Genomic DNA, 21,698 nt, shown 5'->3' on the forward strand with positions numbered 1-21,698 from the left:
GTTGGAGCTGTAAATTCATGATTTTAGTAGCTTTATCCTTTTCTTTCGTTTGGATAGTTTTAGGTAATTGATTAGCAAGAATTGCTAGCTTATTAGTATGCACAGTAGGACAGTTTAATTTATGCTGTTTAATCAGAATTACAAGCTCTTCATCTAATCCCTCCAAAAATGGCAATTTGAGCAATAGATAATTTCAGTGACAATTAAAATTGTCTGGAGTCCATCCCAAATGTTGTTTGGAAGTTTTCTTAAAGCTTTCAGAGAAATCAAGTATGGTTTCATCAGGTCTTCATTTACATTGATGAATTTTAGCCCAGTCTATTTTGTGGGGGGGAAATCTCACAAATGGCTTGATAAAACTGATGGGCTAATTCCCTGCACTCATCCCAATCTGTTTCTCTTTGTCTTAAAAAGCTTCTATATGATTTTCCTAAAAGCCTTATTTAATTATTCTGTTGCCTTACTCTCAGAAACCAATAGGTGTATCAGTCGGAACAGGTCTAAAAAACCAGGATCATGTGTTCTAATAGTTAACTCAAATTCCTTAGCAAATCTGATGGAGTTTTGAAGGGGATCAGGAAAATCTTTAGTTAGATACCTTAATTATCTTCTAAACGAAGGAATATAAATTATTGCTGGTTCTCCCCTTCCTGAGATTGGCCTTTCCCTAAAGGGAGCCAACAGAATTTCTGGTCTTTCTAGTGTTCAGCTACTTTTAGTTTCTTTTTCAGTGAGTGGAGGTGAAGGCAGCAGAAAAGAAGAGTGGAAACAGGATGGGAGGGGGAAGGGAAAGGAAGTCCACATGGGGGAGCTCAGAGAATAAAGGGTCTAGAGCAGTTGGAGAAGGGGGAGGAGTGGGTCATTGGCAGTGAGTAGTTGGGGAGCCCTTTTTAATTCAGAGACAGACTAACATTTTCTGGTTAACTTCCTAGAAGGAAGAGAGGTTATCTGTGCCTCCCCTTGAGGCTTCTGATTTCCAATCAAAGTAAGCTTCCCATTTATTTAGTGTAATTTATAACTGGCTTTTTCCAACTGTGCGTGCAGAAAGATCATTTGGATGTATCAAAAGTTCCCCATTTTGGCCATCTTAAGCTAAGGTCATTTTTAGTTAAATCTTCCCATTTCTGTAAATACTTACAAGGGAAAGTTCTGTGTGAAATGTATATGAATCCTCCAGGAGTACTAATAGGTGTCTGTGCGTCTTAGGTCTGGTTGGCCTTAGAAGCACAATTTCCCATTTTGAACTTAGTTTCGTTTTGAAATCTATAGAGTCTGAATAAGCTTCTAGAGATATTATATTGTGGGTTGCAGTGTCTTTCTTGTAGGTTGACTTCTGCAGGTCCTTTACCTCCTAAGTAGCTCGAACCCTCTTACATGCCTCAGTTTCTCTCTGTGGCTGTCTAATACATCCATGAGGACTCGGAGCACTGGATGACTGGTCCTTATGTGCGTATCCCCAGACAAGTCAATTATTTAATTATAATGTATTGGAATTCCCTGTGGTAACACTTCATGCCTTGAGATTTCCCAGACATAATTATTGTCACATTATAGGTGACAATAATTCTTAGTCACCTAAGAATACCCAAAATTCGGGCTGGCAGGAGTAGGTATCCCTTTTCTTTGAAGCTGAACAAGTTCAGTCTCTCATTTAACTAAGATATTTTGTTCAGACTCTCAGAGAGTAATCCCAATTGAAAGACTGAAACACAAAAACAGACACCCCTTCCTTCTTTCCCTGGGTTAATTTCAACTCAAACAACCATTATCTTTTAGTGCCACCTTGAGGATTTTCCAAGAACAACTCAAAGTCAGGACCTGAAACCAAACGCAGGAAGATCCAGGATTCCAAAAGTGAACTCACTCAAGTTCACCCAATGCGAAGTGGGAAACCAGTGGGACATAACGGCCCCCCTGGTACCTGGCACCTAGCATGGGGTCTGGGTCCTGGGTGGTTTTCTTTGGAATCCTGCTCACAGCACCAAGTAGATGTTGACAAAAGAAATTCCAAACCTAAAAAAGGGTTTCGAGTTTACTTGAGTCTAGGCTGAGGGCCAGACGTGAAAGCAAAATCTAAGTTTCTAAGTGTCTGATTAGTGGTACCAATAGCCCCTCAGGAAGAAAAGGAGGGCTTTGGTGCTGGGCTGAAAGTGAGGAAGGCATGAGGACAGGGATGGGCCTGATGTTGAGTTTGGAGTTGCCAGTAGGGAGTAGGACATCTGATCTGGAATCAGGAGAGATATCTGAGTTAGCAACATACATTTGCATCATCATAATTCACTGGTGGATTGAAGCTGTTGGAATTGCTGAGATGCCCCAGCAATTGTAGGTAGTGGGAGAAGAGAGAAAGGTCAAGAACAGGGCCCTATAGAAAATGGCAGAATTTTAAGTGTGAGTAGAGACAGAGGTAGAGAGCAGAAGGTAAGAGACTACAAAGGGATTGCCAGAGATTTAGAAAGCTGACCAGGATAAAATAGTGTCAAGTAGCTGGAGACGTGAAGATTTCAAAAGAGAAAAGTCAGGTGAACAAGGTCAAACTCTGCAGAGAAGACAAGTAAAAAGGTGCCATGAAAAGTGAATGATATATGCAACTCATATACGCAAATTTCACATTATTCAGAAAAAACTAATAATAACAAACAATAATAATATAAATGATACATATGTAAATTTGTGTCTGTCTACATATGGAGAGACAGAGAGGGAATGATGAAATGTGCAAAATGATCAAAACTGATGCATCTCAGTGAGAATATTTGGGAGCTCTCTGTGCTATCCTTGTAAATTTTTGTGTGAGTTTAAATGATTTTGTAAGTTTGAAAAAGAAAAAGTTAATGAAAAAGGTGAAGGTGCCCATAGGATTTAGCAAGTAAGAGGTTGCGGGTGGCCTGAGCAGAGCTGTTTCAGTAGGGTGGTTAGAATAAATGCTCTGTTGCAGGGTGTAGAGGTCTGAAGGAGAGATGGGGAAATGAAGGTCAGTACCGCCTACACTTTCAAGACGCTTGGCTGTGGGTTAAGAGAGGAGGAGGTTTAACCAGAGAATGAGATCAAGTGAGGAAAATCTCTCATTTTCGTAGTAGAAGAGACTTAAGCACATTTACCTGCTGGAAAGAATGAGAAACTAGAGGTAGTGCTAGGAAAGAAAGAAGGTATGCCAGAAGCAAGGTCCCTGAGACAATTTAATCCTATGTATTGTCATCTTCAAAATACTGAGAATGGCTGGGTATCATCACCATTTTCTATGTAAGCATCCTACACATGCTTAAGAACTTTACTTCAAGCCAAGTAATCCCTCTTCACATTACTTCTCCAGGTCCTGTTGTCCTGAATCATTTTGTGCTCCCCTGTGAATCTTCACAGGTTTTCCAAACCCCACTTTCGTTGTGTACCGGAACTGGACACACTACTTAGCTAAGGGCCTGACCCTCGCTGGCCGGTGCGAGGGAGCACACTCTCACTAGCAGAAGATCCTTCCAAGGCAAGGAGTATGAGGTCGATAAAACAGAAAGTTCCCCAATTCAGTAAACTTCCAAAAGGATGAAGTAGGATGTTTTCTTTCTTGCCACTTTTAAATTACTCTTGACTTTCTAGGCAAGGAAAAGGAAGGATAATGTGAACGGTGTGTATGGTCTTTGACTAATCTCAAAGTCCTTGTAATTGCATCCTAAGTAATCTTCCCACCTTTCCAAAGTTTGCCTCCAACACTATCAAAAGCCATGCTTCTCTTTTCAACTGAACATAGAGTCCTTCCTCACTGCTGCTAAAAATTAGTTAGTTGATATGTGTGCGGGGGGCCAGAGCCAGGAGTGCAGTTTCCAGGCTCTCGGCCTCACATGGAAAGGTGCTGGCTCAGGTAGTAAATGGCCATCAACTGTGATTGGATGACCATCAGCTGTGGCTAGTTGGCCGTCAGCTGTGACCAGTGAGCCATTGGCCACTAATATAACTGCCGTGGCTACGCTAGCAGAAAAATGGGGGCTAGCAAGAAGATGGTGGCTGAGCTAGCAAGCGCGGATTGCAGTTAGCAAGTGGGGGTTGGTTGGTTGGCAGAAAGTGGACTGCAGGTTGCAGATCATGTGGCTCTTGCTTCCTGTATCTCCAACCCAGCTGCCAGGGAGACTATAGTGGTATGACTCCCCTATCTATGGCTCCGTGGGTGTTCCTTTTTGGCCTCACCATATCCTGCGTTCTTATGTGGGGAGCGGGAGCTGAGACCCCGCAGGCTGCCCCACACGACAGTGTGCTCTAAATTTTCTTACTATTATCAGATGAAATTCATAACCCAAGGTCAAAGTACTCATGTTTTATTGTTAATAAACACAACAGAAACTTCTCTATGTCAGAGCCCATCTTGGAGGTCAGACACAACCCCAGGGCTGCAGGGTTGATCGGGGTAACTGCCAGAGAAATAGAAAGCTGTGTGTGCTCGCCTTAAGAGCAAGAATGGCTTTTGTTTTAAAGCAGATGAACTTCTTGGTTGAGATCAGAGCATACATTCTCTGCTCTGCTTATGCCAGGTAAAAAGGAAAACATGAAAGTGAAATCGCTGGGTGCTGCCAATCACAGGGTTGAGGGCGAACCTCCCTCGGATGGCACAGTAGGAACAAACATTAATAACTAAGTATGAGTCTTACTAAGAAATTATCCTCCCAGCATTAGGCATCAGGATTCTCCAATGCTAACACTCCGGCCAAAGGACCCTGCTCTGTGTGTGCCAGCAAAGCCTACCGCCATTAAGCAGTTACTCTGAGTGCATGTAGTATGGCTGATTGTGCGTGTTGGAAACAAAAGAACCCCAATGTGAACAGGATGAGGTAGAGGATTTCACTGCTGATGGAGATTAAATCGCCTGAGAATAGCTTTATATATTAACTTCAGGGAACTCAGGTCTTGCCACCTAAAGAGTGACACCTGATGCGTCAATTGTAGGGTAATAAATCTTCAGTAAACTGCAGATCTCAAGTCAGCTGCTGGGAAAGTGAGAGAAATCACATCAAGCCCATAAATGTCTTTCTTTCTGGGGACTGAAATGCCATCTCTGGCACTTACATTTACGTGAACAGTGGATTTAACACTTGAGACAATTGAAGTTTCGTAAAATAATGAGTCCTTGGCCTTGTTGCCAAAGCACCGTCTGAAGAGTATTATAATCTGAATTGTCAGCAGCAAAGGTATAACATGATTAAAACCAACTGATAATCCCAGATTTCGAGTCTGGTACCCTAGGAAAAAAAATTGCTGATAGGTTTTTTTTCTTTCTTGGTTGCAGTGAGGGGAGAGACCTGGGACAAACACAGTTGGATGGCAGCAGAAAAAGTTTCTGGTCACTTATTTTTCTAGCAATTAAAAAGCTGCAGAAATATTGGAAAGAATGACATTATCATCATTAATAGCTAATGGAGTCTTCTTTGCCCTTCATGAGCAGTGATATCCGCCATGAAAAAAGCCGCTATTTCATGAACACACCGGTAAGACCGTTTCCCCAAAAATAAGACCTAGCCAGACAATCAGCTCTAATGTGTCTTTTGGAGCAAAAATTAATATGAGATATAAGACCAGGTATTATACTATATTTATTATATATATTATATTATATTATATTATATTATATTATATTATATTATATTATATTATATTATATTATATTATATTATATTATATTATATTATATTATATTATATTATATAGAGCCGGTGTTATATTATAGTAAAATAAGACCGGGTCTTATATTAATTTTTGCTCCAAAAGACGCATTAGAGCTGATTGTCCAGCTAGGTCTTATTTTCGGGGAAACGCGGTCTTATAAAACCACAGTTTTCTTCTGGTCCACTACATGGAAGGATGCTCTTGGGTATCTAATTACAGAACCATCTTGCCCACATTTCCCATGAAGCTCAATATACTACATAGAAGGAAGAACCTTTCTTAATTGAAATACAGAAAATGAAGTTTTCTAGGGCATCACAGGTAAAATTTAACGTTTAGAGGAGCTAATCAGGATCTCGCCAATCCTCCAGAAAACTCAAATTCTAAGTAGAACATACTCTAAATGTCAAATTATAAGCCATTCTTCCTTTAAAATCTGAAATAAGAAGTAATATTGTACATTACTGTTTTAAATCATCTCAACCTTATCATTATAATGAGATTTCATTCAAAATAGAATACCATTTAATATTACACAGGAAAAGGATGAGTCTTAACCATTGTATCAGAAAAGTGCAATGAAAGTTTAATTCATTGTAATACGTTGGTCATTCTTCATAGCAAGCTAAAACAAACAAAGTTTAAGCAAAAGCATGATTTATTCACTTGAAGGTTTTTTTCTCAAATGATCTGGGTAACTTGTGTTTTTCAATTAACATTGCGTAGATATAGGCCATAGAGGTATGTTATACGTGTGTTCAGGAAGGAAGAAACATGTTGCAGTTGTATAACACACTGATGCATACAGGCCTCTTACTGTTTTCAGCAAGGATGTAATCATTCTTTCCAAAGGCCTCTTAATTTCTCTAGTTTTTCACAAAGGAATGGGTGCTTTATTCCTTGGAAAGTATTTCTAAATGGCTTAGCACAATATAGTTACATAGTGTATCTATTATATCAGGAGTATATTTTGTTGTTACATGACTGACTTTGAAAAGCATAAAGACTGTTGTGAAATTGAAATATTTCCCCCAGATGTTTGATTGCCTCAGTACAGCCTATATTAAAGAACAGAAGCAAAACAACTCTCATGGTTTCACAGATGTGTTATCACAGTACAGACTCTTATAATCCCCTGATAAAATCTAATTTGTTTCATCTGGTGAAGAGGTCATTTCTAGCTTCTGAGCTATATGAGTGAGAAGATCTGATAATCTGAATTGCATTTCACATTAAACATGTACTTCGTTGGTAAAGCAAACCATTGATGTTCTCTGGTTAAGATTTTTAAAAATAGTCATCTTAATTAAAATAAATTTGCACGTACATTTTGATGTACATTTGCACTTTCTTTGTACACAGCTCTTTAGAGGTAAAGCTTCTTCCACCACCACTTGGTAACACCTCATTTTACAACATTTAAGTCAAAGACTTGTCCTTAATATAAAGCCAATTCTGAACTTTCTATTTCTTTTTAGAAAATTCATAACCTGAAATTGCCAGGAGGAATCACATAGCTAATCACTCTCTCATTGCCTGAAATTAGGAAAGTACCATCTGACCCTTTTCTTTATATCCTTTTAATTCCGTGGTCAAATACCTAGACATCCCAAATCCCAGTTTAAAAAACACTAATTCAAAATTTCTGAAGAGTGCCAATCTTTTAATTTCATACTAACCAAAAATATCTTTTTGGAATTACCAGGAACACTGGTCTCAATATGAAAGTGCAAAATCAAATAATGTACCAAGAGATCAATCTTCTGAAACCACTAATGGCCAGCAGCAATCTTCCAGAAGCGTAGCCAAGCACAAGATTCAAAAACAGCAGAAGCACAGTCATGGCCTGAAGTCTCTGGTAACTGAGGAGATAGTTGTCAGTCAAGGAAACCAGAATAACACTCCCAGACAGCAACAAAACCAAAATAAGCCTATTGATACTTCAATAAAGCATGAAACAATTGTAATTATGAATGCCCCTAACAATGATTTACAACACGCAAGTGCACTTAGGAGCCAGGATCCCAAAGTAACCTCCAATAAATTTGCTCCACCACGGCGGCCTTTTGACAAGGTATTATATAAAAACTCTATTGGATATCACACAGAGATGAATTTTAATAGAGAAAGAGGATGCCAAGACCAAGAAGAGAGAAGATTTTCATACCAGCAGCCGCATATCAACACTCTATCCCATATGGACTTGAACTGCCTTAATGAACTTACTGAGAGACAAGTGCCCCTGAGCCAGACAGGCTTTCAGTTTGTTTCTAACATAAATGTTAATGGAGCAACTGAAAATAAGAAGAAACCCAGACAAACTTATACAGAGACAAAATATAAGAACTTGGAAATATTATGGTAAGCATTTCTTTTCCTCAAATGGTTACTGGAGGAAAAGTGACAGACTGCTGGAGAAAGACAGGAGAGAGAATGGGAAGTGGGCGAGGGGTCATGGGGATGGTCAGGTGAGAGGAAAACTTCACCTGACAACATCCTTGGTTCTGATTGCCACCTAAAACAGCACACTTTTTACATATTTATTTTCTTTTTCCTTGTCTCCTCTACTTTTTCTTCTGTAGTTAAACCAGAAGTTGGAGGGAGGGGAGAAGGACAGAAAGACCCAGTCAAAAAAGATCATTATGTTTTGAGGGTTACAATAATGTTTGCAGGAAACAAATTATGTCCTAGCCTGAGAAAATAATCTAAAATACAGAAAAATACGTATGCACAGAAATATCACTTACAGAAATGACAACAATAATCTAACAATAAGGAAATGTCTAAGTAAGTTGTGATATTTACTATCATGTAACCATTTAAAATTATGGCTATAAGGAGATGCTTCTATAAAAAGAAAGTAGTAAGGTACAAAATTACATCTACAGAGTATAAGCTCTGCTATATTAAAATGCGCATGGAAGAAAAATGCACCAAAATGTCAATAGAGGCTATCTCTGGCAAGAGAGATTGGGGTTATTTTCAATTTCTTCTTTATACTTTCTGAATTGTTCAATTCCTTACAATGTAGAAGTATTATTTCTATAATCAGAAGAAAAGGAAAGTTATTTTTAAATCACTTCAGGGGACATTTCTTGATGCCATTCAATCAAATGTGTTTATTACACACCTGGTATATGCTGAATATTGTGCTAAAATGCTATAGAAAACACAAAAATGTTATGATGCATGGTTACCTTCACGGAACTTACTTCAAAGTAGGGAGACAATTCTACACATATGAATTGATCAGAAGACATTTAAGTGCTACTCGTGGAGGTATGAAACTTACAGTAAGATTCAGAGTTAGCTTCTTAGAAGAGATAGTAACAGATAGCAGACATCCTTGTATTTTTCCCCTCACTTTAGTGCTGCTAACATTTTTACCATTAAAAATAATATTTAGACCCATTCATTTATTTTAGCTTTTACTTCCATTGCCTTTGGAGTCAAATTCATAAAATGCTCTTTGAACCCAAGGTCCATAAGTTTAGTACCTATGTTTCTTCTATGCAGTTTATTGTGTCAGGTCTTATGCTTAAGTCTTTGATCCATTTTGAATTAACTTTGGTACATGGTGACAAATAGCAGTCCAGTTTCATTCTTTTGCATGTGGCTATCCAATTCTCCCAGCACCATTTATTGAAGAGGCTGTCTTTGCTCCTTTGTATGTTTTTAGCTTCTTTGTCAAAAATTATCTGTCCATATTTATGTGGCTTTATTTCTGGGTTCTCAATTCTATTCCATTGGTCTATGTGTCTGTTTTTCTGTCAATACCATGCTGTTTTGATTATTGTAGCCCTGTAGTACAAGCCAAAGTCAGGAAGTGTGATACCTCCATTATTGTTCTTTTTTCTTAAGATTGCTTTGGCTATTTGGGGTCTTTTGTGGTTCCAAACAAATCTGATGATTTTTTGTTCTATTTCTTTAAAATATGCCATTGGGATTTATGGTGACCAAGACATGGAAACAACCAAAATGTCCTTCGATAGATGAATGGATAAAGAAGTTGTGGGATATATACACAATGGAATACTATTCGGCGGTAAGAAAAGATGATATAGGAACATTTGTGACAACATGGATGGATCTTGAGAGTGTAATGCTGAGCAAAATAAGTCAGACAGAAAAAGCAGAGAACCATGTGATTTCACTGATATGTGGTATATAAACCAAAAACAACAAAAGAACAAGACAAACAAATGAGAAACAGAAACTCATAGACACAGACAATAGTTTAGTGGTTACCAGAGGGTAAGGGGGGTGGGGGGTGGGGGGTGGGAGATGAAGGTAAGGGGGATCAAATATATGGTGATGGAAGGAGAACTGACTCTGGGTGGTGAACACACAATGGGATTTATAGATGATGTAATACAGAATTGTACACCTGAAATCTATGTAATTTTACTAACAATTGTCACCCCAATAAACTTAATAATAATAGTAATATTTAACTTTTGGTAGATAGGGAGGGGAGATAGGAAATTTCTCCTGTTGCTGTTCCTTTTGCAAAAAACTTTCATCATAAATGAGTATTTAATTTTATCAAATATTTTTTCTGCATCAATTGAAAAATGTTCTCCTTTAATCCTTTAATGTGGTTAAATATATTAACATTTTCTAATGTTACACTATCCTTTCATTCCTAGAATTAACCCAACTTGTCATATTGTATTTTCAGCAAGTTGCTTGATTTGGTTTGTTAACACTCTCTTTAGGATGTAAGATTCACATGCAAGAAGTGAGATTGGCTTAAAATTTTCCTATCTGCCACTGACCCTGTCTGGATGTGTTATCAATATTATACCAGTTTTCACTTGAAACCTGTATAATTTACTAACCAGTGTCATCCAAATAAATTTAATAAAAAATATTATATCAGCCTTATAAAATGAGTTGGGGAATATTCCCCCATTTTACATCCTCTGGGATACTTAATCTACAATTGGAATTATCTGTTACCTGAAGGTTTTATAGAATTTTCTGGTAAAACTGTTTAGGTCATGTGTATTTTTTGTTTGGCTTTATTTTGTTGTCATTTATGGGCAGGTTTTCAACTTTAAGCTACTTACATTTATAGTGATATTCATATATCTGGATTTATTTCTACCATCTTAATTTGTCATTTCTAATCTACCTTTTCTTCTGTGTGTCTTCTTTTTATATCTTCTGCTGTACTGATAGAATATTCTTTTTTGTTGTTGTTAATTTATTGGGGAGACAATTGTTAGTGAAATTACATAGATTTCAGGTGTACAATTCTGTATTACATCATCTATAAATCCCATTGTGTGTTCACCACCCAGAGTCAGTTCTCCTTCCATCACCATATATTTGATCCCTCTTACCTTCATCTCCCACCCCCACCCCCTTACCCTGTGGTAACCACTAAACTATTGTCTGTGTCTATGAGTTTCTGTTTCTCATTTGTTTGTCTTGTCCTTTTGTTGTTTTTGGTTTATTTACCACATATCAGTGAAATCATACGGTTCTCTGCTTTTTCTGTCTGACTTATTTTGCTTAGCATCATACTCTCAAGATTCATCCATGTTGTCACAAATGTTCCTATATCATCTTTTCTTACCGCCAAATAGTATTCCATTGTGTATATATACCACAACTTCTGTATCCATTCATCTATCAAAGGACATTTTGGTTGTTTCCATGTCTTGGCCACTGTAAACAAAGCTGCAATGAACATTGGAGCACACGTGTCTTTATGGATAAATGTTTTCAGATTTTTTGGATAGATACCCAGGAGAGGGATTGCTGGGTCATATGGTAATTCTATTCGTAATTTTTTGAGGAACCTCCACACTGCCTTCCATAACGGCTGCACCAGTCTGCATTCCCACCAACAGTGTATGAGGGTTCCTTTTTCTCCACAGCCTCTCCAACGCTTGTTTCTATGTGTCTTGTTGATGATAGCCATTCTGACTGGGGTGAGGTGATAACTCATTGTGGTTTTGATTTGCATTTCTCTGATGATTAGTGATGTTGAGCATTTTTTCATATGTCTATTTGCCATTTGTATGTCCTCTTTGGAGAAATGTCTCTGCAGGTCCTCTGCCCATTTTACAACTGGGTTGTTTGTTTTTTTGTTGGTGAGTTGCATGAGTTCCTTGTATGTTCTGGATACTAGCCCCTTATCGGAGGCACTGTTTGCAAAAATCTTCTCCCATTCAGTTGGTTGCCTCTTTATTTTGTCGATGGTTTCTTTTGCTGTGCAGAAGCTTTCAAGTTTCATATAGTCCCATTCGTTTATTTTAGCTTTTACTTCCATTGCCTTTGGAGTCAAATTCATAAAATGCTCTTTGAACCAAGGTCCATAAGTTTAATACCTATGTTTTCTTCTATGCAGTTTATTGTGTCAGGTCTTATGCTTAAGTCTTTGATCCATTTTGAATTAATTTTGGTACATGGTGACAGATAGCAGTCCAGTTTCATTCTTTTGCACATGGCTATCCAATTCTGCCAGCACCATTTATTGAAGAGGCTGTCTTTCCTCCATTGTATGTTTTTAGCTTCTTTGTCAAAAATTATCTGTCCATATTTATACGGTTTTATTTCTGGGTTCTCAATTCTATTCCATTGGTCTATGTGTCTGTTTTTCTGCCAATACCATGCTGTTTTGATTATTGTAGCCCTGTAGTACAAGCTAAAGTCAGGGAGAGTGATACCTCCAGTATTGTTCTTTTTTCTTAAGATTGCTTTGGCTATTCGGGGTCTTTTGTGGTTCCAAACAAATCTGATGGTTTTTTGCTCTATTTCTTTGGAAAATGCCATTGGGATTTTGATGGGGATTGCATTAAATCTGTATATTGCTTTGGGTAATATGGTCATTGTAACTATGTTGATTCTTCCAATCCATGAGCACAGAATGTCTTTCCATTTCTTTGTGTCTTCTTCAATTTCTTTCAAAAATGTCTTACAGTTTTCAGCATATAGGTCTTTCACATCATTGGTTAAGTTTATTCCTAGATATTTTATTCTTTTTGCTGCAATTGCAAAAGGAATTGTTTTTTGGATTTCTTTTTCTGAGATTTCATTGTTAGTATATAGGAATGCAATGGACTTTTGTGCGTTGATGTTGTAGCCAGCAACTTTACTGTATTCGTTGATTGTTTCTAATAGCTTTTTGATGGAGTCTTTAGGGTTTTCTATATACAGCATCATGTCATCTGCAAAGAGTGACAATTTAAATTCTTCATTCCCAATTTGGATGCCTTTTATTTCTTTCTCTTGCCTGATTGCTCTGGTGAGGACTTCCAACGCTATGTTGAAAAGCAGAGGTGATAGGGGACAGCCCTGTCATGTTCCTGAACGTAGAGCAAAGGGCTTCAGTTTTTCACCATAAAATAGGAGCATTTTAAGATGAGAAAATTAATATATGAAAAGATAAAGGTAATGGTCATTGATTTGATTTAGGGAGTAGTAAATATATGTACATCAAGTTAATGGTTCAGAAAGAGTTTTGTTCTAGAAGTCTTATGTACACAGGTTTGGGGGGGTGTTTGTTTGTTTGTTTGTTTGTTTGTTTGTTTGTTTTAACAGATTTGTGCTTTCTGTTCCATTCAGGAAATTCCATTCTTCCTCCGACGCGGAACCTGCTAGAGCATCTCCAGCTTCACGGCTTGCTCAGATCATCGAGCAGCATCAGCAAGCTTTAATGCAACTGACTGAGATGCAGCCCAATGAAGGGGCCTTATCCAGTGTCACATTTCCACCCATATTGTCAAGGGTAAAAAGTGAATCCCAACTCAGTTCAGAGAGAAGTGAAAGAAACCAAATGAAAATTAGTCGTAACAATTCTGAAGGCTATCTGCTTCAACTGGAAAAAGGAAAAAAGCATAGGAAAAGAAGCAGCATGAAGGTAATAAAAGCCTTTTACCAAGTAACCTTTTAATTTTGATAATACGGATGGACCTTGATTTTCTTTCCCAGTGTTATAGCCCTGAAGTAGCGATGGTCACTACTCAGCTGCTGCTACAACCAGGTGGCCCAAGTTCAGAGGAACTTGGTAAAGAACCAAGCCCGTGCTACTTCCTGAAATTTTCCTCCTCTTCTTCCTGGAAGTTGTTGCTGTCAGGGATGTCCATTTACACCTCCTGTTTGCCTCATCTCAGGGGAGGGTCTACATTTGCAGAGAGATAATCATCCTCCTTTGGCACTAGCTTAGCTATCACACCCTAAGAAAAGCTCCCCACACCTACCTTACCCCCTAGTCTAAGCTGAGTCTCCGGGTACATTCTCATATCCGAGAAGAAGAGAAAATAGGATTGAGTGAGTGAAAGCCACTGTTGCCACTGCATTTCCCCACCCTTTCACCGCTGTCCCCCACCCCCTACCCCATGAGAGCTCTTCTTGGCCCTAATATCACCTCAGCTCCTGCAGTAAAATACTTAGGATGGCCAATGACTGCACTTTTTTTCTGAAATATTTGCTAATCTTTGCTGAGTTCTTTAGCAGAAAGATTCACCATTACCAGCACCTTCGTGCACTAAAACCTTTCCAACTGGGCCTATATTGTTAAATAAGGGAAATTGGGGGGTGGGAGTAGCAAAGTAGATGTTTCCAGGAAGAAATGAAGGGACATTGAAGGAGCTTTTTTATGCCCTTTGTGTTTATTTCTCCACTGTTAAAGGCAATAAAATCCCCTCAGGAAAGATCACTTGCTTCCAGTGTCACATGGTAAGGAAATAGCTATAAAATGCATTCTGTTTTACAGGGCAAAAGGGAAAGACCTGGTTGGAAACAATAGGCCTGTTTTGAGTTGGGTGCCCTGGAAACAGACAGTAAAATGAAGCTTTGCATGCATGAGGGTTATTGAGGAGTGCTTCCTGTTACTGAACAGTGAGCAGGGCAGGGCTAGGCCAAGGGAGAAGATGCACTGTGATGCAAGAAAAACAGGTACCTCAGCCAAACCCATGAGTGTTCTGAAGTTGGGTTGGCCCTCAAAGGCAAGGGATCCAGGCTTCTCTGCCCCACATGGACCAGGCACTGGCTATTGGCTGCCCCTGGGGAACGGTTGTAACTTTGGGCATAGCAGCTCCATTTGACTAACGGCAGTTCTTAGGGAGGGACTCAGCTGTGAGCCATAACAGACAATACTCCAGCAACTGGGGGAATGAGGGCCTTGGTCCAGAGAGGCATCCACTATAAGGCAGATTTAAGGAATCATCCTCACTTCAATTTAACATATATTTGTTGAATTCCAGTTAGGAATTGTGGTAGGTGCTAGGATGTAAAGAGAATGAGCCATGACCTGCCCCAGCAGAAGTTTACAGTTACATGAAACTGGGGAAGACAACACATATAAATGGCTTCAGTATAATATTGTTTTTGAACAATTTTTAATAGGGAGAGAGATGCCTGGGGAACACAAAGGAGGACACATCCCAACCTGGGGGTCAAGCAGAGCTTCGGGAGACAATTGTGGCTGAGTCTTAGAGGATGAGTGAAAAGTAACAAAAGGAAAAAGACTGAAAGAGCATTTCAAGCAGAGAGACCAGCATGAGGAAGCTTGAGACACGTGATGCATGCTGGACACTGACAGCATTTCAGTGTTGCCTTCACTGAAACTCGGAGGCACAGAGTGTTGAGGGATGTGGAGAAGTAGATAGGGGCTTAGATTTCGTTCATCATTTGAAGAAGGAGGGCTTTATTCTGTGGGGAGGGGTGGACACACAACTAAAGAATGTTAACCAAAATTAGATTTGCATGCAGGGCAGATGCAAAGCATTCCGGAAAGTTAGGAGATTATGAAATCACCAGATGCTCACACGGGACCCTCAGAGAAAAAGAAAAGGATGGTCTTGAAGAGAAGAAGGGGAAGCTGGACTATTAAAGGGAGTCAAGGAGGACTGGCTTGGGCTGAGATATGACCTCGGAGGCTGATGGGCGTGAAACAGCCAGCCTGCTCCTGTGGCTCCCACTGTGGAGGACGTGCAGTCGGGGCTTTGGCTCACTCACAACCCTGGAGTCCTTACCTCAGCTCCTTCACACACCGCACCTAAGGGCTTCTTCACTCCTCATTCTGATTTCACTCCCTCATATCCTCCATTGTGCTGGGGTCCCTAATCCAGGCCCAGGCTGTGGAAACCACTCTTAGTGGGTGGACCTGGGATAATCTCCAGTTTCATTGTAAATAAGAAATGTGTTCCTGGGATCACAAGTAACTTCTCTTCCCACAAAAACATCATTACGTGGTAAGTTCTGAGATACCATTAGTTTTCAAATACTTCATAAATAATACAGGTTTTGTAGACTAGACTAAGAAGGCAGACACAATGCATATTATTATTTCTATGGTGAAATGTGTCCAGAGCTTTGGTACCAACAAATTCTCAAGATGAGAATGACCTGCTCACTCCAGAGCTTACATGTCGCCAGGGCCTAAAATATAGCTCAAACACACTAGCTCAGGAGAAACCTTCTGAGTTAGGGTTCTTGCCAACCATGGATTATTGTCGAAACTGTAAGCTTTTCAATTCAATACTTAGTGAGCAGGGTTTAGTGGAAGTCATGGACTCAGTCATTCCTAAATTCTCGTCTCCACTCTATCACCTAATATCTCCATGATTTGGGCAAGTCATTAATTCACCTGAGCCCCTATTTCCTCATATGCATAATCAGAATTGTTCTTTTTGTAGATTTGGTATGATAATGAATTGAAATAATATATTAAAACCTTAGCTTAGTCCCTGGCAAAGTACAGACATCAAGTAAATACTCGTTTCCTTTCCCTGACTCCTTCTCTTAGTAATTTGAGTTCATGTTTTACTGAGAAAAGGTAAAGTACCCTGGTGACAGTTTGTATCACCAGAAATCTAACAGCATGGAAGGGTAGGCAAGAGGAAGAAAGAGAACTTCCAGTTACTGCTTCCCAAACTTTCTTTTCAACTTGGAAAATCCTGCCCTTCCTGCCTTCTTTCAGGAATGTTACAACCCATGCACATCCATTTGCTTCATCCAACATCTTTCGCCTACATCTGACAAATACACAGAAGTCCTGTTTTTCCTTTAAGCTATTCCAGAAGCTAAAATTATGTAGAACTAAGCTGTTTGTATAGGACAGCAGGTAGCCGGGGCACCAGATAGAAGGAATCATTATCCAGGTCATGCCCATTTACTAGCCAGCAAATCTTGTGATTTCCAAGAGAATCAATTTGAATCACATTAAAAATTTGAGGATTTGTTAAGATAATAGGCCCAGGCACCATATCTCTTCTCCTTGCAGTTCTATTGTGACTGATTTATGAATACGAAGCATTGTCCATGCCATTAAATCCAGACGTCAGGCAATAAGAGATTAACACAGTGCAAAGGATGACAAACAGTGTAAAAATATCTATCGCAACCTACCACAAAATACTGCTTAAGGCATTCTCTGACAGCTGACTCTGTTGAGCTGAGCTGCAGTGATTAACTCACGTGTTTGTTGTCACAGACAATCTGGGTATTGATGCTTGACTGCTTCTAAGAAGAGGTTTATTTGGATTAAGTTTAGCCAATTTCCTTCACTTGCTATTCCCCAGTATTTGAGACATTGGTTTTTTTTGTTTGTTTGCTTGTTTGTACTGTTTTTCAGTAATTTTCTCACATTTACACACAGAGGAATGTTTCAGAGAAAAGCCCTGCAGTGTCCCCTACAGCAGGGTACATTTCAGAGTTGAAACACATCCTCTTGGACAGTCAATGTCATTTTCAGTTTGGACATATGTTACCCCAAGTTCACAATAAAAATCACTCTTCTGGCATTATTAATTACTGGCAGAAGCCTTGCATCAGGAAAGTCCTATGCCATCCTTTGCTAAAGAGATCAATGGCAAATGCCAGTTCAGAGGAGCAGGTCAGGTCTCAGCAATCATCAGCTAGATGCAAGGTTGACTGATGTCAATTTGTATGCATCTTATACAAAGACTAGCTGCAAATCATCAGGGATTTGTTGAGAACATGCTTATATTTTCCTACTATGTTTGGAGACCTAACAGGACTATCATTGTTGATTTTTTTTTTGACATTGTATTATTGTGACCTTTTAGTCTTGTAACAGCCAAGGAGAGGTAAATCAAAGTAAATTCTAGAGATTAATTTACTTTAAAAGCCTTTTGAAGAGACAGAAAGTAGATTAGTGGTTGCCTAGGGCTGGAAGTGGAAGGGGAAAGAGGAGTGACTGCTAATGGGTATGGGATGGGGCTTCTTTTTAGGGTGATGAAAATGCTCTAAAATTGGATTGTGGTGATGTTTGCACAACTGAATGAATATACCAAATAACCATTGAATTGTACAACTTCAAATGGGTGAATTTTGTGGTATGTGAAATATCTCAGTAAAGCTGTTAAAAGATTTTTGATGGAAAGAGATCAAACAAACTTGTAGTGCTGTGAACCAGTCAAGATTACTTGAGCCAAAATTAAGTAAATCCAGGATTTTCCATTACCAGTCATCCAGAATAAAGTGGTAGGAGCCATCGCTCTCCCTTGAGAAACATCTCTTTGCTAGAAGCAGCTTATCCTGTAAAGAGGTCAATGTCATTTGGAGATAGTCCCTTTGGGCCACACGGTTTCCTTCATGTCAGTATGTAATGCTAGACCCTGGCTCTGTTTTTCTATGACAGCCAAGATTTTTATTCAAGGTGATAGTTAGAACTGCAACTGGGGAGCCCTGAGCAATTATTCATGCTCCACAATGTATCTTTTGTTAGTCAGTGCAATGATTAAAGTTAAGCTGCTTCATACTAAGGATGTGATTTCTGGGCACTGATCATTTCTTTCTCATCAGTTTTGGACAAATTGGATTTATGACTTGGATATGAGTGGGCTTCTCTCCTTTTTTGTTATTAGTTTTGTTTGGCAAATAGATAGTAACTTAGTGATTACAAAACAATGGTACAGATGGCATATTTCAGATAAAGAACAAATTTGCAATTGCAAAATATAAGATATCTGAGCTCATTCACCTAAAAATTAGCAAAGGTTTTACAATGTGATAATACCCAGTGTAATCCAGGTTTGGACAAAAAGAGCATTCCTATACATTGTTATTGTAATTACTTATTAATAACCTTAAATATGTTCATGATTTTCTCTCCATATCTCACTTCTCTTAATTTTTCTCAAAGAAATCATCAGAGTGGCCCACAAACAATGCTCATGCCTAGGACATCTTAAATGTGCAACATTTTAAAAAATAGCTAAATAATCCAACTATAACTAGACAATAGAATGTTATGCATAAAAATCACATTTTGGAAACAATTTAGTGATGGGAAATACAGTGTAATACTAATGGCTTAGTGAAAAAAATAACATAAAGTAAATTGTAGCATAGGGACAATTTTATAAAAGTATGAACAAATAGATCTAAAGGGCAGAAACAGCTGGTAGCAGTTTTGCTGGGTGATGACTGTTTTCTTAAAGGAGATTTATGGTTTTCAAGTGCCTTTAATGAGCAATAGTTTTTCTATATACTTTAATGTTATTAATTTTTAATAATATTAGTTCAAAGGCTTCTTTAGGAAAGGATCTTCTTTCACCTCTTAGAATTAGATTCACTGAAAGAGTTTTGACTATAAATGTTTAACATTCTAGTTGGGTAAATTCTATTTACAGAACTTTTAATCCTTGCAGCGTGGAAGTATTGCCTATATGACACAAGATTTTGGCCTTTGAAGCACTGAGATGTACAATAGAAATTTTGTGGTGCCACAGAAATATTGCCTTCAGCTATAAGTCACAGAATTACTATTTACAGCAACTTCAAAAATAGGGGTTCATTTTTCTTACAATTAATCTGTAAGTAAGTAGTTGCTAGCGTGGTGGTTTTGTATCTCAAAACATCAGAACCAGTATTTGTTTGATTCTCTTGCTCTTTTTCTCTTTCCCGGCTACAAGATTGCCCCTGCACCTCTAACTTAAGGCATCGCATCCACGTACTAGACAAGATGAAGGGACAGGGGGAAGGGCTGCACCAGTCCGAATAAAAGCTTTGTAAGCTGCATCCTCTCTCTAACCCAGCAAACTTTCACTTATACCTCATGGGGCAGAGCTCAGTGCTGGGGATGAGTCTGGGGAAAAGACTACCTGGCTCCGAGCCGCTACGGTGGGAAATGGCAATGGAGAACCTAATCACTATGACCTCTGGGTAGTCAGTCAATAGCCCACTGTGAGTAGAATACAGTCTTTTAATGGCTGGTACAATATGTTGACATAAGTTCACTGTTAAAGTTTGGGAGTTATACGCAGTAACTAATACGATGAAATGGTTTGGTGTGGTTTTTTTTTTAAGTTTTTGGACTATCTCTGCCAAATTCTATCTTAGAAAAGGGCACTTTAGATATATTGTATATATTGGGACTTAATAATTGGCAGAAGCTTTCAAAATTTAGAAAAATATTGTGCCTTGCCATTAGCATATAGACGGGTGGTATCACACACAGTTAGTACAGCACTGCCACCTCTTCAGTATGGCTATTCTTTCCCTATTCTACCATTCTAAGCACCAACCTAGATGTGCCCTGAGCTACTTAGTGTCATCCAAACCTTTAGCATTGTCCTTCCTACCCTTCTCAAAGAAGGAAACTAAATGAACTCACACACTCAAAGAAAAAAGGTTGTGGTTTCCCCACAAGGGCATCTGCTCCAAGTAGGATGTCAGTTTTGATGTCAAAAGCAGCAGTTTGAAGAATATCTTAATCTATCCTAAAATCAGAGAGAGCACTATGTTCAAGTGTCATAATCTATTAATCAAATGGCCTCATTGCCTTATTATGTTACTCTGTCCCTTTAAAGATGAAATACTAGTAAGAGTTATATAAAATTATTTGTACCTGTCAAAATATCCAAATCACATTGAATAAAATGAGTTTCTCAGCAGATTTTGCCTAGACTTTTAACCCTTAGATGTTTACTTTCCTTTGAATACTGTGACATCATTAGGCAAGGTAGTCTCTTGTTGAAGTAATGTGCTTACCTGATTCATTTAGATTGTCTCTTTCAGGGAAATCATTTGGTTCTTTGAACTGTACAAGCCTGGACATGATAGCAGCAGGAGCAAAATGGTAGTGTAAATATTAAAAATGTTAACAAAACAGTACTTTACTCACTTGAAATTTTTTATTTATAATGTTCAGAATTTTAAATTTTTTAATTACAGAAATGGAAAAGTCAAAATATGTTAGCTAACCAGCTGCAAATTACCAAAGAAACTATTATCAATAGCTACCATTAAAATTGAAGAGTTGTCAGGAAATGCACCCACCCTCCAGCAGCCCACACAGGCTTCCATTTTCCTTTTTCCCTTTCTTATGTGGTGGCTGTGACAACTTTGGAGAACATACAAGTCCTTAAAAGAAACTGTCCCTACAATTGTATTTTTAGAGTTCCAAGCTGAAAGGTTATCAGAAAACAGACGTGAAGCTTGGAGGCCTTGGACCTGACCTTGAGTCCATCAGAGACAAAGTGAGTGTGATGTGAATGTAGTGTTTTCAGGCTTGGATTTGCCCATCTGTCTTTTAGCAAAACTGTAGAAGATGCCCCCCCCCCCCCCCCAGAACCAAGTCCTAATTCAAATGGCTCACTCTGAATAGAGACACTTCTGAAATAGCACTGGTAATAGAGATCCAGACATTTCTTTTACTGTAAAATAAAATTACTTAGCCAATGTTGTTTTACGTATCTGCCTTTTCGTTAGTTTTGAAGGCCCGAGCAGAAAAGTGGGACACATGCACATGAAAAAGAGATGTGTATTGATGTGGTTGTAGGTCTTTCCCAATAGACTTATCTTGATAATTTTGAAGAGTGACTACAGAGAAGACACTTAGGGTAAGAGTTTCCCAACCCATGAAAAGTGCATCCACTTTATTCTCTTTCCTCTAGTGAAAGGAGATCTTCATTTAATGTGTTTTAACTGCAGTTGCACTCAAGGCATAAAAAAGAGTATAGTTCAAAGTTGGAAGCAAAAATGAAAATAAATTGGGTAAATGCAACAAAGAAGAGGCTGAATGTGATTTAGCCACTGTTAAGGGAACACTGGGTGTGTTATTGCAGTGC

General features: G+C 38.6%; 1 protein-coding gene across 3 annotated transcripts in view; it reads left to right on the forward strand.

Moving 5' to 3' along the window:
* JHY (junctional cadherin complex regulator) overlaps positions 1–21,698 on the forward strand; it is an 80,971-nt gene that overhangs the window by 56,634 nt on the left and 2,639 nt on the right. For 2 of the 3 annotated variants that reach the window (XM_019718585.3, XM_019718588.3), the window contains exons 5-7: positions 7,352–8,007; positions 13,225–13,519; positions 21,027–21,107. In XM_019718585.3, coding sequence (XP_019574144.3) covers positions 7,352–8,007; positions 13,225–13,519; positions 21,027–21,107 — 1,032 coding nt within the window. The remainder of the gene's footprint in view (positions 1–7,351; positions 8,008–13,224; positions 13,520–21,026; positions 21,108–21,698) is intronic. The other variant, XM_019718587.3, reaches the window with a different exon arrangement.

This window comes from Rhinolophus sinicus, chromosome 9 (assembly GCF_057876585.1).
Source record: "Rhinolophus sinicus isolate RSI-liver-muscle chromosome 9, RSI-T2T, whole genome shotgun sequence".
Taxonomy (NCBI): domain Eukaryota; kingdom Metazoa; phylum Chordata; class Mammalia; order Chiroptera; family Rhinolophidae; genus Rhinolophus; species Rhinolophus sinicus.